The 16,729-nt window shown below is 39.8% G+C and overlaps 1 protein-coding gene across 7 annotated transcripts in view; it reads right to left on the bottom strand.

Moving 5' to 3' along the window:
* TANC2 (tetratricopeptide repeat, ankyrin repeat and coiled-coil containing 2) overlaps nt 1-16,729 on the bottom strand; it is a 370,844-nt gene that overhangs the window by 113,321 nt on the left and 240,794 nt on the right. For all 7 annotated transcript variants that reach the window (XM_087947472.1, XM_087947477.1, XM_087947475.1 and 4 more), the window contains one exon: nt 8,611-8,800. In XM_087947472.1, coding sequence (XP_087803598.1) covers nt 8,611-8,800 — 190 coding nt within the window. The remainder of the gene's footprint in view (nt 1-8,610; nt 8,801-16,729) is intronic.

Raw genomic sequence — 16,729 nt, forward strand, 5'->3', positions numbered from 1 at the left:
TTATGTGACTCTGCAGATGATAGATTATCAAGGTTTGTCAAGATAGATTATCAAGGATTGTCAAGGCTTAATATTATGATATTATGATTCTTATCTTTTTTTTAAGATGATCTGTGACAGTATGAATATGAATGCTCCTTTTTTACTCTATTCTCTATTAATGATTTCTATATTAACCTGGGAATCTGGTGAGTGAAATAGCAACCAAAAAGAAAGCTAGAAGGTGCAGCAATTAACTATATATTCTATATTCTTTCTTGAATACTCCTTACATTCAGGTAGAAATTATATGTTCAATCTCATGGTAAACTCTTGCCAACCTAATTGTGATTTGCATTACCAAAACATGAATATAACAATTTCAAAAATATATAATACAGTATATAACATTTATTCTACCAAGTAAAATCAAACATTAATATTATGGAAGAGTTGAAACTGTGTATTTATATTGCAGATGACAAATGCAACATTATGATAATACATGAATAAATATGAAAGCCCAAAAAGTCCCATATGTAGCAATTACACCACAAGTAATATAAGAGAAATCAGAAATGTCTTGGTACTTTGTTAAAACTGGTTTTTCAAGACACATAAGATGGAGACGCTCTGCATTCCCATCCTGTAAATATATCATATTCCCTTTCCCCCACTACTTTTCCTCATATAAGTGGAAGGAAGCCTACTAGTTAACTAGTAGTTATTAGGACCTTTGAAATATTCAAATCTACAGGTGTGCGGTGGTACTTACACTTGTTTACAGATAAACAAATATAGCAATTTTTATCATTTTTATTTAACTATTTACATTTTAATAAGTTAATTCTTTATAAAGACCTAGATTATTCTTAATCAGTTTTTTATGAATATTGTGATTTGCCATTGCATTATATAAGAGAAAGATCAACCATGATTGCCTCTGCAGCAGAATCAGAAGCCTGATATATAGGAAACACCTCAGAGGAATGGTGACTAATAAGACGTGGGGGTTTAATAGGAGATAAAAGAAAATTTGTGTCATTTGAGAAAAGACAAAAACTGCATGGTTCAATGCAATGATTTCAATTATATTGGGAGAACATACTTATCAATTGCTATATGCAACAATTGCTATATATAGGGCTTTTGGGCCTCTCATATTTATTCATGTGCTATCATGATATTACATTTGTCATCTGCAATATTGATATTTTGACACTGATGGAGAATATATTCACAAGCCATTTTTATCTGGCACAGGCTTCAACCATTTTTACTTAATATTTTTCATGACCTCAATATAAGATGTTTCTCATCTTAACCTGCAAAAAAAATATATACCTTTTTTAAACAAAGCTTTACCTCAAAAGAGAGATTTTTCAAACTGAGTTAGGACAGAACTTTTCAAGTTTTCCAGATATTAAACTTCAAAATACACATTTTTCCACATGTTTAACTTGAGCTTTTACAACATTTTTTCTCACTTTTAATACACTGGTTATATAGAAAATATATCTCCATCTTATTAATTGGCAGGATTATAAGTATAGCCTTTCAGATTTGAGCTCCAAAACGAACTGAGGAATGGACTGTAGCAGCTACATTTAAAAGCAATTCAACATTTTGGACTTTAAGCTGTTTTTGGTTTAGAAAAATTTTCTAGAAACCATCAAAATACCCCCTGGAACAAGACAGTCCAGAGAAGGTTCATCATTGAATTGGAAATAGATCACTCCATTTCCAATATTTGCTATATCTTGAGGTTTTGCTGCTATTCACCTATTTAAGGTATTGCAGGCAGGAACTGTATTTACTCTCTCAAACATTCTGCAACACATTTTGGAGATTGAATAATTCTTTTCTAACAAGCAGTGCCTTATTTTCTTAACTGAACTTACATTGCATGTAACTTTGAATAATTTTCCTCAATAAATCAATATGTTTTTGATTCATTTGTTTAATTGCGTTTTCTTTGCTATATTCAATTTTAGGGCTTGTATGGAGAATAGAGCCTATTTTAGGTATAATATGAATATGAATAAATGTTTAAAATTCAAAAGTATTCACTAATTTTTAAGAACCGCTATATTTAGCAAAATCACAGTATCTTTCCTATCACTAGCAGCACTCAACAGCCTATACTGCCAACTAGACTGCAAGAAAGCAGAGCAAGATACCTACACAGTAGTTGAATCAACCATTAAGAAGCCAACAGGACTTTGCTTGAAAGGCTATCACAAGCATTCTGAAAAATGACATTCTAATACTTCCTAACAGATCCCCAAATATACCACTTCAGCAAGCACCCTTTGCAATGTCAATGTCAGAGCAGCAAAAAGCAGCTCCTCTGAAAAGGTAAAGAATCAGTTCTCAACAAATGAACCAGCAAACATGTGGAAAACACTTAAAAATATCACCTGTTACAGCAAACCTCCTTCCCATGTTGAAGGAAATCAACAACTGGCAGATAATTGAATGTGTTTTACTTTAGGTTTGAGAGAAAACTACTGCCACTCATCTCCACAATCCCCATCTCAGACACACCAACAATAGCCAAGGCTCCTATCACCTACCCCATCCCATTGGGCCCACCACCTCTGGTGATTACAGAAAATGAGGTGCAAGGTCTATTTCACAGACAAAAGTCAGGAAAAGCATCAGGCCCACACAAGATAATTCCTTCTTGCTTAAAAGCTTGTGCTGACCAACTGGCCCCATCTTCACCCACATCTTTAATGAATCACTAGAGATGTGCTATGTTCCTTCTTGCTTCAAATGCTCTACTATCATCTGAGTCTTCATCTAAGAACTGAATGACTATAGACCAGTTGCTCTAACATCTGTAGTTATGAAAACCTTTGAAAGGCTAGTGCTGTTCCACCTGAAAACCATTTCAGATCAGCTGTTAGACCCCCTGCAATTTGCATACTGAGCAAACAGATCGACAGATGATGCTGTTAATATGGCTACAACATCTTGAATCTCCAAAGACCTACGCAAGGGTTTGTAGACTTCAGCTCAGCATTCAATACCATCATTCCAGATATTCTTCTAACTTAACTAAATTAGCTAGCTGAACCTGATCACACTTGTAAATGGATCATAAGCTTCCTAATAGACAGGAAGCAGCAGGTGAAGCTAGGCAAAATCATATCAGATACCTGTACAATTAGCACAGGAGCCCCCCAGGGCTGTGTGCTCTCTCCACTTCTCTTCGCTCTCTATACCAATGAATGCATCTCAAAAGTTCCTTCTGTTAAAGTACTGAAGTTGCAAATGATACAACAGTGATTGGTCTCATTCAAGATAACAATGAATCTGCATACAGATAGGAGGTTGAACAACTAACATTGTGGTGCAATCAGAACAATCTTGAATTGAATACACTCAAAACTGTAGAAATGGTGCTATCAAGCTCCAGCCCGAGCCCACCAACATACCTCACAGTTCACCCGGGCGCTCCGAACCAGCCTCCATGATGTCCACAGTTGAAATGCCTGTGATGCTTGCAATGAGTGCAAAGCCAGCGTCGCGCAAGAGTGACTATGGTGGCCTGCTTGTTCCTGGTGTCTGTGGAGAAACTCGTGATGGCGGATTGTGGTTACCTGTGATTGGCATTGGACATTCAGACTATGGCTAATGTGAAAAATTGGGTGGCGTGCGGATGGTGGCTATGAGGGCCGGATATGGGGTGCTGTGGTATGTCTATTTAAGCATCCCAGCGCTGACTTCACAAGGGTAGTCTCGGCTTATGTGAGATACCCTGCTCTTTGCCTTGAATCTTGCTGGAGACCTGTATGCAAATAAAGAGAACTGATCTGGTCTGTATTGGCTTCTTCCTTTTTGCTACGTTATTACTGGACTTGCTCAGGGCATTGAGAGAAAGCCAGCACTGGTACTTGGCATTGGTGCTTTTTCCTTTCATTTTATTTTCCTGTTGCTGACATGGCTTAGGGGACAGAGCCAGATGTAAGTTCTGTGTCGGAGGCAGTGGAGATAGTAGAGGATATGGAGGAGCCGTTGCACCAGGAAGAGGAGAAGGAGGTGCTGCCGGATGTGCAACAGCCAGTGGTACGGCTGAAGACACGAGATGCACACACTAGGGACCCATGAAGGTGGGACAGGATTTGGGCCAAATGTGGAGCAGCCCAGAGATGGCAGGGCCCCACCCTGGTTTGCCACAAGGGCAGCACTGGTGAGAAAGGCATTGGGCCAGAGGAGAAAAGCACAGCGAGTGGAGCTACTCAATGCAAGCTGGCAGCAGTACTTTGGACGATTTGAGGGAGTGGTTTGGGGAGGCTAGTCTGATGAACAGGCCTGCATCAGGCAAGGAGGCCTGGCAGCCGCAGTGAGTTGGACATCGTTTTGACCAGTCACACCCAAGCCAGTCAACCAGTGGGGGTCAAGGGGTGATTGGACCACAGGTCACAGGATTCATAGTTGGCAGACCTGGTGACACCTTGGGATACATGCAGTAGACCACACCCAACAGTTGATGGAAGTGGTTTCCATGGACTTTCTGATAGGCCAGCAGGTGGGGGTCCTGGCTCATGGCCCATACAATCCCCTGCGTGTCAATGGGACAGTGGGCACCACGGGGACCATGGGCTCCACCTCCTGTGCAGGCCATGTTCGATGGGAACCTGGACAGAGTAGAGTTATTCATGAGCCAGGTGATCAGCTACTTTGATTTGTATGCAGGATTTTACCTATCCCAATGGGCTATGGTAGTGGCTATCACTAGGGTTCTAGAGGGTGAAGCTGCTGAGTGGGCAGCCGACCTATACAATGAGAAGGCACAAAAATTAGCGGATGTGGGGCTATATCTTGAGGCACGTATATCACATTTTGAAGATGGATTGGGGGCCAGAGAGCAGAGGGAGAGATTCTCGAGTTGAGACAACGTGGCAGGCCAGTCAAGGAGTATGTACGGGAATTCAGGAGGCTTCCTAGTAAGCCATGGACGTGGCCAGAGTGTTTGTTGGTACACCAGTTCTGCGGGGGTTTGGACAAGCAGATACAGTAGGCTTGCCTGTACAGGGGTCTGCTGCATCAGTTAGTGGACTGGTTCCGGGCAACAGTGGAACTGGAGAATGGCCTACAAGAGTTCTAGGACTGGGGGAAGGGCGGGCAGTGTTTGGAGATTTCCGACCAGGGGAGTGCAACCCTTGGCAACCAGGCAAGGCCCAATACATTCCAGGCCTGGCCCGGGTCCACCCATGGCTAAGGTGCGACAGACGAGACAGGCCCTACAATGTTTTTGCTGTAACCTCTGGGGACATTGAGCGGCAGAGTGCACAGCCCCAATCTCACAATCTACAACAGGGAGAGCAACTCGTCTCACGAAGAGGTGCCTGTGAGAAGGCGATCAAGACAGGGAGGATGCTGAGGCCAGAAGAGTCATGAGAAGTGAGGCAACTTAGTCCATGTGACACCCAGGCAGAGTCCACATCTACAACAGAACCCAGGGTGATTGGTGGGGTCTTGATAATGGAGGTGGATAGTGGAAACAACAGCTCTGAGGACCTGATGGTAAACAGCCCTATCCGTCCATTTACTATCTCTGTGACCATATGAAGTCCAAGCACAGCTCAGGGACATCCTTATGGGGTCCTCATTGATTCCATATGTATTCGATGCCTCATGAGTCAAGCAGTTGTGAACAAAGTAAGATTGTGGGTGGTACCTTTGAAGAAGCCTATCCGGTTTGAACAGGTGGATGGGTCAACCCTTGAGGGGAGTGCCAGCACATGTTATGGAGCTTGTAAGGCTTGAGATAGAAGATCATTGGGAACTGATTTGGTTCATCGTAGTAAACAAGATGACCGAGTCTGTGATTTTGGGTCTCTCTTGGCTGGATAAGTGGGGCCCTATGATTTGGTGGGCCGGAGGATATAGACGAATTCATATAGCAACTGGTCCTGATCCACCCCTGCATGAAACAGCTGGGGCAATGACACCAATCCCTGAAGAAGTCACAAGTGATGTCAACATGACTGTCTTTCCAACTGTTTATTCTGATTTGGCAGAAGTGTTTAGTGAACAAGAATGTTACTCTTTGCCTCTGCATCGTTCAATGGACTGTGCCATTGAATTGGTACTGGGGCAAAACTACCCAAACCACACATGTATTCCATGATCCCAGTGGAAATGGAAGAAATGAGAAAATGGATCGATAAGAACTTAACAAGGGGGTTCATTCAACCAGGTCATGCCCATATAACTGCACCCGTCTTCTTTCATGAAAAGAAGGATGGAGGGTTGCACTTATGCATTGATTTCTGTGGCCTCAATGCAGTGTGCATGGAAAACTTATACCCATTACCCTTAATAAAAGATCTGTTGGCCATGTTGGCAAAAGATTGCATATTCACTAAATTGGACTTGAGGGAAGCTTATTATAGGGTACGCATCAAACTGGAGGATGAGTGGAAATCCATGTTTAACTGTCCTCTCGGAAGCTACCAATTCCGAGTAATGCCGTTTGGAGCCCCCGCTTGCAAGGAGCCCCCGCATGCAAGGAGCCCCCACGGTATTCATTCAATTAATAAATCAAGTATTGCAAGACCATTTGACATCTTAATCTTTAAATATTCCCATCAACTTCCTATAATTCTTTGTCATCATTTCTAACATTTCTTCATGGAACTTTATTATCTCCTGCTGGGTCATTTTGTAACCAATTAATATACCTCTAATGTTCCAGTATCCCAATATCTAGAAACTCCCCCCCAAATATCAATTGTTAATAAAAACTAGTCAATGCCAAAATTATTCATCCAAATCCCCTAAATTTCTGATATTTAAATGCTATATATTTGTACTTTTCAGTCTTTATAATTTCCAATTTACCCCTTCTCAATTATCCAGATTTAAAGTCTTTGGGATGCCAGTTGCCCAAATTTTGATCATGTGACCATGTGGATGCTGCAACAGCTGTAAGTGCAAGGACTGGTTGTAAGCCTTTTTTTTCAATACTATTGTAACTTTGAATGGTCACTAAATGAACGATTGTAAGTCAAGGAATATCTTTAAGCCAATGGAAGAAGATAATGCCAAATATTTCTGAACCATGTAAATCCTAAGCACAATGAGCTTTAATTTGAGGAATCCATTTTATTTATCCCAAACAAATATAACCATTTATTTTCTTCTGAGGTTATATTCCTATGAATATTCCTATGAATAGGACTTTAAATACATAAAGTGATTTCAGCATTCAGAAATACTATAGTATCTCAATGAAAGTTGGCCTTTGAGAAAAGGGTAGAATATGTGGATGAGTTCCTTTTTAGTTTCTCTGTAGCCACTGAATGAAACTTACTTTGGATTAAACTTCATTAGGTTTTCAGTTTTCTACACCATCAGAATTGCCATGAGATTCAGCCATCCTTCCTGATGGCTTCTCACACATCCTCAATCCCACTGTCATAGTCTCTTATTATTATGCATGAACTATGATGATATTAGCAGAGTCAAACACAATAGCTGATTCTAAAGTTGGACATATTACAACACATACAAAGAATAATACTTTGGTCAGCAGCAAACCACAGAACCTATCTAGAAGGGGGGGAGTTAACCCCCGTTTTTCATGCCACTGACTGGTAACCCAGAAAATAAACTACTGCTAGTGGTTGTAAAGTCCAGTGGAGAAACTGGACTTCAGGTGGCTGAGTTAATGTTGATAGCCCTCAGAAGAAAAGCAGGTGAAAAGCTGTTGATATCATCAAAGGTGATGCTTGTGTATGCAAAGTATTATTGTGCTTTATTTTAGACACAAATGTTGGACAAGACAGTGATAGTAGTGAATACAAACAATGACAGGATTGCTACCATTTTGTGTTACTGATTCCATGTTCTCCCTGTCTCCCTCATCACTAGACCGGACCATAGCAATATTGGCCCATTTAAACTTTCTGAGTGTCTTTGAAAAGGACAGTATTGGCAGAGCTTTTGAGAGGCATTAAAATTGTACTTTGTGTGTTCTTTCACATCACTTCATTTCAGTTATGAGTGGAAACAGTTTTTATGTTAAACTTTCATTTGATTTGTTTCTTGTTTGGTATACAACTCGGGAAACTGGAATTTATCTCCATTTATATCTGAATGGCCTCTGAACATCCTTCTATCAGCAATATAATTTGAATATGGAAAAGGTTCTGGCAACTTTTGCCTTTACAAAATGCTGATTAGTAACAAAAATAGTTCCTTTCTCTATCTTGGGAACGAACTGTTTCATGTGTGACCAAACCCCCAAAAAGATTATTTCTTTCTCTAAAGTATTATGTCTTGTTAGCATAATTCATTTTCAGAAAACCTCCGATTCACCCCTTAACAAAACTTCTAATAAATGGTATCTCCCAAAATGTTATTCAAAGTAGAAAGATTTCAGACAAGTCATCTTTATTTTTTATTTTTATCTTTGCAGTTGTTTCATTACCCAAAATAGGCAATGTCAGCACTGGTGATGTTGCCTAGTTTGGGTGATGAAACATCTGCAAAAAAGCAACCAAGCTCAGAGAGTACCAAGGACTTCTCATACTTGTTCCACTTTTTCCAATTCCTTTCAGGATACTGCAAATATAAACACCCAATACTGCAAATTTATGTGCATCTAAGACTCACCTATGATGCCACTATCCCTGCTTTCAAGAGTAGATGTAGGACTTGTGACAGCTCCATAATTGCAGTCCTTTGCTATAACATCCTTAGCACTAGTTTGAGGAAGGGTGGAACAAGGGCTACTGGCAGGTGGTGAAGCAGTACTGCTGGTCAGTGTGGAACATGGACTTATTCGCTGGGACACTGCTGAAAGCTGGAAAATTGGAAGCAGGAATACAAACATCACAGAAAAGTTATCAGTAATTCCATTATAACTTAGTGAAGAATTCACTTGATATAATCATAAACATGTTACACTGTTGGAAAATTGATATACAGATTTACTCTTCTATTTCATTATAAGCTGTATCATTTTTCTGCTCTTTAGATACAGAACATGTGAAAAATGTATAATTTCAGCAATAACAAAAAGCAAACTTAGCACAAGGAAACCAGGAGCATCAGAATACTTTCTTCTGCTCAATACCTTTTAAAATTGTGTATTTTTACTGAGTTCCAATGTATAATAAAATACATGAAGCTAGACTGCTGGCTTCATGTATTTTATTATACGTAACAAAATAATGATTTTATTTTTTGGGTATTGTGGATATATTTAATACTTTCAATTTGCAATAAAATAAGTAAATATAAATGTTATTTTATAATGGGCATTGGTATATTTACCTGAGACGCCCTTTTTATATATGCTGCGAGAGAGTCCAGGAGAGGGTTAGACCCCTCCTCCTACATCATCGAGCTGAGTCTGCCAAAGCTATAAAAGCAGGCCCTGCTGCTGGCCCCCAGCTTTTGGGGGAAGAAACTTGACAGACATGATGTGTCTCTGAAAAATAAAAGTGAGAAGATCCCTCTCCACCGTCCCAGACTCCTGCATCAAGGATTTGGAACTGGTCGTCCCGTCCCCCCCCCCGTCTATTGACATGGGCCTTGGCGGCCACGTTGTCTGTCATGATCAACACATGGGACCCTGTCACCTTGTCTTAGAAATGTCTCAAAGCAAGGAAGATAGCCCTGAGTTCGAGCCAATTGATGGGGTGAGACAAGTCTGTCTGGGACCAATGACCCTGAGCTATCTCGCTTTGCAGATGCGCCCTCCCAGCCATAAAGACTGGCATCTGTCATGATCATAAGCCTGTCTGGCTCCTTGAAAAAAATGGCCTTTCCTGATGGCCTGGGACTGCCATCACTGGAAAGAACGTAAGATCGGTAGAGGAACTTGGATTCTGATGAATGAGTGGCTGGTTCCCGCCCGTTGAAAAGACAGCAGGAACCATTGCAGCTTCCGGGCACGTAGTCAGGCCCACAGCATGATGCCTATACAGGAAATCATCTTTCCTAGGAACTGGGGCAGTACAGATAGAGGAACTGTGTGTTGCTGTCGAATTCGGTTATCAAGTCGTTCAGACTCTCTCTTTTTTTTTTTTTTTTTGAATTTTTTTTGGGGTTTTCACAAAAACAAAATACAAATAAAACATCTTTTTTTGAAAATAGCATGGTCCCAGGTTATCACTTCTTCATACAGACACAAAACTCAATTTCATGCTCATTTTTATATTCTATTCCATATCTTATTAACGTTTTATATTTTCTACATAGTTTTTCCCCTCTTTTAATTTTCTCAACTTTATTTTAATTATCTCATCTCAATTCAAATCATTATATTTATACTTTTGTCTGTCCTGTTTCAATTTCATATTATCTTTTCTTATTAAACAAATTTTTCCCTGTAGTTACCAATTGGAGTATGACACCTTTATATCTTTTAATTTTATCCATTCAAACTCTTATTTAAGCTTCAATGTATACCTTTAAGATTACAGCATTCAATATAATACATAACTTCCAATCGAATTCTGCTTGGTACATTCTTAAAATACACACTATATTCTTAAAAAGAAAAAATTATATATATATGTAAATAAAACACACATTCCATTCCAATTCAATTCTATCATTAATATTCATTAAAATCTTAACATCTTTAACATTTCTTTTCAATTAAATATCATACTTCCTTGGGAACACTTATAAACTTTCCATAGTTAATTCTTTTTTTTCCATATTTCTCACTTATATTTTTATAAATCATTACTAATAATTAAAATGTTCACATTTAATTCTCTCAATCACTTTAATTCATTTATTTATTAACAAACATTCCACTACATTACAGTAAATATTTTATCCATCATTTTAGTCATATTTTCTAAAATTATTTCTGTTTGTAATATAACAATGCTATCTTATGTACCTTTGCAGAATCCCTTTTCCAATTAAATTTTCACCCATTATCTCTAAACAAGCTTATGGTTACAATCCTAATATCTTTTCCCTGTTTCTCCATTTCATGTTTCTGTCTTTTGCAACTTCTTTTCCTTGCCTTCTTCCCCCTGTTCTTCTCCGTCCCCTTTTTACCCCCTCGTCTCTCTACTTCTAACTCTCTCATCTGTAATCCCCTCTTCTGTTGCTTTCTTTTTTCTTTTTTTTTAACAAATTTTATTAATTTTTAAAGACATACAAAACATAACACAAAACATAGTAACATAAAAAACCTCTTCTGAAAGTTGCTTAGTCCCGGGTTAAAACTCTTCGTACAGACACAAATTCAAATTCATATTCATTTTATATACCATTCCATATCTTATTAGCATTTTCAATTTTCTATATAGCTTCTCCTCTCTTTTAAATTTTCTTAATTTTATTTTATTTATCTCATCTCAATTCGAATCATAGTATTTATTATTCTTTGTCTGTTCTATTTCCAGCTATCCATTTATCTTTCTTCTTTAAAGAAAACTTCTCCTGTACACTAATTGGAGTATGACGCCTTTATCTCTTTCCCCTACATTTATAATACTTAATATAGAATACATAGCTTACATTGGGATTCTATTTGGTACATTCTAAAATTATACAATATTATCAATACCAATACAAATCTATTCATTAATATTAATATTCATTTATATCTTAAACACTTAGCACATTACTTTTCAATTAAATCACATACTTTTATGGGAGCACCTACTTTCCATAGTTATTCCCCCCCCCCACATCACATATTTTAAATCATTATTTCATTAGAATGTTCCCCCTTCTCCTACTCCAAATCTCCCATTTCACAAAAAAATTCACTAAGATAACATAGTCTAATCATCAATATTAACAATCATTTATATCTTAAACATTTTACCCATTTCAGTTAAATATCATGCCTTTATGGGAACACTTATGCTTTCCATAATTATTCCCCCCACATCACATATCTTAAATCATTGTTTCATTAAAGTGTTCCCCTTTTCTTGACAAAAATTTCACTAAATTATACTAAATATTTTATCACATTTTAAATTGCATATTGTTTCCAATTTTCTATGATTATTTCTAAGTACAAATGTAAAAAATACAATCTTGTGTACCTTTCCAGAATCCCTTTTTCAATAAATTTTACCCATTATCTCTAAAAGACTTTTGTTTCTTTGCATCTTACTCCCCACCATTGAGGCTTCTCGTCCCTTCCTTTCTCCCTTGCTTATTCTTCTCCTTGTCCTCTTTACCCCCTTGTCTCTCCACCTCCCTTTTATTCTGCTTTCCTCCTTTCTGTTGTTTTCAAGCATAGTATCCCCTTTTCACCTTATTCTTCTCTTTTTTGGTTATTTTTCCAAGTCTTAAAGTCTTCTTTTCCCTTTTCTCTTTCTCCTTTCCTTCCCCAACCAAAGTCACTTGTTCATCAAAAATGGCTTCTTCTTTGTCCCAGTCATCCTGTTGCGCATTCAGCTTTACATAAGTACAAACCGCCATTTCTAAAAATTGAAAAAGAGTGCCAAGAGAATCCTTTCCTTCTTGCTTTTCTTTTTCATATTTTTGGTATACAAGTTTCAATCCATCAACAAGTGATGCCATTGTAGAGAGAAAAAGTTTTTCCAAACAACCACCCAAGTGCTTTTAATCAGAGATAATTCTCAGAAGTTCCAAAATCACCAAGCAATTCAAACAAGCTGTTTCTTTTAGATACTTTCTCCTTCTTCACTTTCTCTTTCTGGGGTTAAAGTTTAGTCACAAAGTTCCATTTAAAAAATATCTTTTAGAAGTCTTATTAATGTTTAATAACTCTTTAGAGTTCTAGGCAATCTTCTCCTTATTTTCAAGTTCTGCTCCAATTTTTTTTTCCTCTCCCTTCCCACTCACAGCAAAAAAGATTCTTTTTTTTTTTAAATGTTCAGAAATCCTTATCCCTTCAGCATTTAGTTACCTCCAATGCAGGTTTTCCGATTTCTCTTATGGTTAAATCCGCTGTCACGTTAGGAAGGAGAGTGAAAAGAGAAAAAAAAACTTTCCCTTTTAGAGTTCCATTCGCCGCTTGTAACTCTCTCTGGAAACAATGTAATTTTAGCAACTTTCAAAATTCCAGGGTACTTTCTCTTGCTTTGTTCCGGTCAAAAACCACTTTCACAACTCTTCCAACCTTCTTCCTCCTGCACAATCTTGTCCGGCTGCAGGTTTCTTTGTGGCGGCCATTACTGACCGCCGCTCCTCCGCCTTGGGAAAAGGGGGTTTTGCCGGCTGGGGAGGGGGTCTGCGACACCCCCAAACCCCTATCCGGATCCCCCGTCTTCAGCTGCCTCTACGGGGCAGCTATATCCCCCAGATCCAAGCGGATGGGGGGAACCTTGGCAGTGAGCACAGCAGGGATCGCGCAGTATCGCGAATCCCTGCCGCTGCCGAACCCTTGCAAACCGGAAGTTCGTTGCTTTCTAATATTATACTTATCTTTCAAATTGTTCTTCTTCTTTTTGGTTGTTTTTTCTAGTCTTAAACCTTTCACTCTCTTTCCCCCCTTTTCTTTTTTCCCGCCACTTAAAATTATTTGATCATTAAAGATGGCTTCTTTTTTGTCCCAATATTCTTGTTCTGCAAGCGTTTCTTGTTGTTTCTCATAGTTCCAGATCTCCATTTCTAAGAATTGAAATACGAAGCCAAAAGAACCTCTCCCTTCTTGTGCATCTTCTTTCCATTTTTTAAATTCCATTTTCAGTTCTTCTAAGAGTGATACCATTTTAAAGACTTTTAAACAACCACCCAGTTAATTTTAGTCATCTAGATGCAAAAACCAAAAATCACCAAGTAATCCAAATAATCCAAGGCTGTTTCTTCTTGCTTCTTTTTTCCACTTTCTCTTCCTGGGGTTCTATTATTTTGTTCAGTTAAAATGTATCTTTGAGGAATCTTGTTAAAATTTCACTGTAAGTTCCTTTTAGTTATAGTTCCATTCCTTAGTTCCAGGCAGTCTCTTCCATTTTTCCAGATCCTGCCCTTTTATTCTTTTTTTTCCTCCTTTCCTGCTTTTAAAAACTTTTAAATACCCAGAAATCTTTATTATCCCTTTGACTTTTATTTTCAGCTTAGATGCCTATGAATGTCAAAGTGGTTTTTTTTCCAATTTCTTGCTTAAATCTCTTAGCTGTCAGTATAAGGAAGGGAAGAAAAAAAAACCTAATCCTTTCCCTTCTCTCTCTCCTTCGCAGCTTCAAAATCTTCTTTGGGAACAATGTTATTAAATTTAAATTCCAGGGTAACTTATGTTGTTGCTTTTTCGATTTAACCCAGTCAACTAAAACTTTTTCTTCTTATCTTCCTCCTGCACATTCTTTTCTGGTTCAGTTCTTCTTTGAGGTGGCCATTTTTGACCACCGCTGCAACCGCCTTCAGGAAAGGGAGTAATGGCTAGCTGGGGAAGAGAGATGCGACTCTCATCGACCCTGCTGGCAGTCTCCCCCTTCTTCACCACCTCTACAGGGTGGCTTAGCCCCGAAACCAGCCGGCTCAGGGTGCTCTGGCGGCAAGCACAGATCGAAACTGCGCACGATCGCAGATTTCGGTCTGTCGCCGAAGAGACTCAAACCGGAAGCCATGAGTCATTCAGACTCTCCTGATAATCTGGGAAAAGGAAAATCTTGCAGAGGGTCATGTCGATAATCATCCCTAGGTGTAGGAGACGGGTGATTGGCAGAAGATGACTCTTTTTGGAGTTTATGGAAAACCTGTGTTCCTGTAGGATCCGCATCATGGTCTGAAGGTCGCTGTTGGTGGAGTGGGTTGAAGATGACTGAATCAGGATATTGTCCATTGGACCCTCACAGTTGGATGCGTAGGGACACCACCAATGCTGCTAGAACCTTGGTAAAGACCCTGGAGGCCGATGAGAGGCCAAATGAAAGGGCCCACTACTGATAGTGCTTCTTGTTGTAGCAAAAGCGAAGGAACTGGCGATGAAGGGGTCAGACTGGGATATGGAGGTATGCCTCTGTGAGGTCTATGGATGAAAGGAGGTCACCCTCCAAAACGCTCTCCAGAAAAGTATGGAGGGACTGCAACTTGAAGCGCCTGTAGGGAATGAATTTGTTCAAGGACTTGAGGTCGCGGATTACTCTCGATCCCGAGGTCTTTGGGATTACGAAGAGCTGGGAGTAGAACTCCAGCCCCTGTTGATTCACCTGAACCGCCTGGCTGGCTTCTATGACCACCTAGATGTTGAATGACTGATTCCATGAGGGGCTGTCTAGAATTGTTCCGAGATATTGGACAGCAAACAAAAAACCTTGGAGGACGGGAGAGGAATTCAAGTTGAAGACCCGACCTCACAGTCCTGAGAACCTAGGCATCCGAAGCTGACTCCTCCCACCATGAAGCGAAGAAGGTCAGACGACCTCCGATGGGAGGGGAAGGAGGGCAGTCATTTAGAGTGTCAGAATGAACAGCCTCCTCTGCCTTGAAAGGGCCGTTTGCTGGAAAACTGCTGTTGTCTGCCTGATCATTCAGGTTGTTGCTCCTGGCGAGGGTGGAACGCCCTCTGGCCCATAGGAAAATGGGTGTTGGACTCAGGCTGAAAGGAAGATGGTTGGAAGTATAGAGCCTGATGAAAATCTGACCTCTTTCCGGACAACGAAAGAATTTTTCTTTTATCCCTGGTTTCCACTAGGTATGGTTCCATAGCATCCCCAAACAGACTCTCGCCCAAGCACAGGGTGGAAGCAAGCTTCCATTTTTTGCACGTCTGTGTGCCAATTGCTTAGCCACAGAAGGTGTCTCGCTGCCACCTAGGATGCCATCACTTTTTATGCAAATTTTGCAGAGTTTAAGGTGGCGTCAGCTGTAAACTCTGCTGCCATGATGAACTTATTTATGTCCTGGTGGAACCTGGTATCACTGGGAGGCAAATGAGCTGTAGCTGGTGCAGCCAATGCACAGAAGACCTTGTAAAGAAAGATGCTGCAGTGGAGGCTCAGACTACCCATGCTACTGCTTGGTGAGTGCACTTAAGAGTCTGTTCTGACCTCTTATCATAGTCTTAAGGACATCTTCCGGTTCTGTCAGAGTTCCAGATGGTGGAGACAGAGGCAACCATGGGGTTGTTGAAAACCTTCAGCAATCCCATGTCTTATGGTCACAGAAACCATATCCTTAATATCTTCAGGCCTGCTACTTCTGATGGATCCACTGGGTGGAGGCCAGTAGCTGTAGGAGTAAAGGTGGCCTCAGCCCTTTGCCTATGGCCACTCTGGGGTAAATTACCCTGAGGATTGGAAACTTCTGAAACCCAAGCTGCCTGTCTAAAACTAGGCCCAGACATACTCAAATCTTGAGGTAAAAAAACTTCAGCTGCTCTCTCTGGTGACCATGCCTGAAGATGACTGGTGGAGCCTAATTCTGCCTCTTCAGCTTGGATACAGCCTGAGGGCCGGCCTGCAGATCACCAGACTGAGAAGACGGAACAATGGGCCTCTTCAAGGCCCAGATGATCAGACTGGGCCTGTGTGGTTTCCATTTTAGTGAGGGCTAACACTGGAAGCGCTAAGATATGCCTCATTAATATGCCGCCCTAAATTTGAGGCCGAGGAGTTGGATGCAGCTGAGAGGCCTGAGCAAGCTTCGTTCTTTTTTTTTTTTTTTTTTTGAAACTCCAAATAAACTAATTTTAAAAAAAATTAATTAAAACATTCTATATGTATTTCTATCAAATGTTTTGGCCATTTATGAATTAAGATTGTGAGATAACCATTCTTTAGATTTTAAAAATCCCTTCCATATTCGTATTTCCTGTCTCTAAGTCAGATATCTTCTT

Source organism: Notechis scutatus, chromosome Z, assembly GCF_049901735.1.
Source record: "Notechis scutatus isolate UNSWTSFEM ecotype Mainland chromosome Z, rNotScu1.2, whole genome shotgun sequence".
NCBI classification, from domain to species: domain Eukaryota; kingdom Metazoa; phylum Chordata; class Lepidosauria; order Squamata; family Elapidae; genus Notechis; species Notechis scutatus.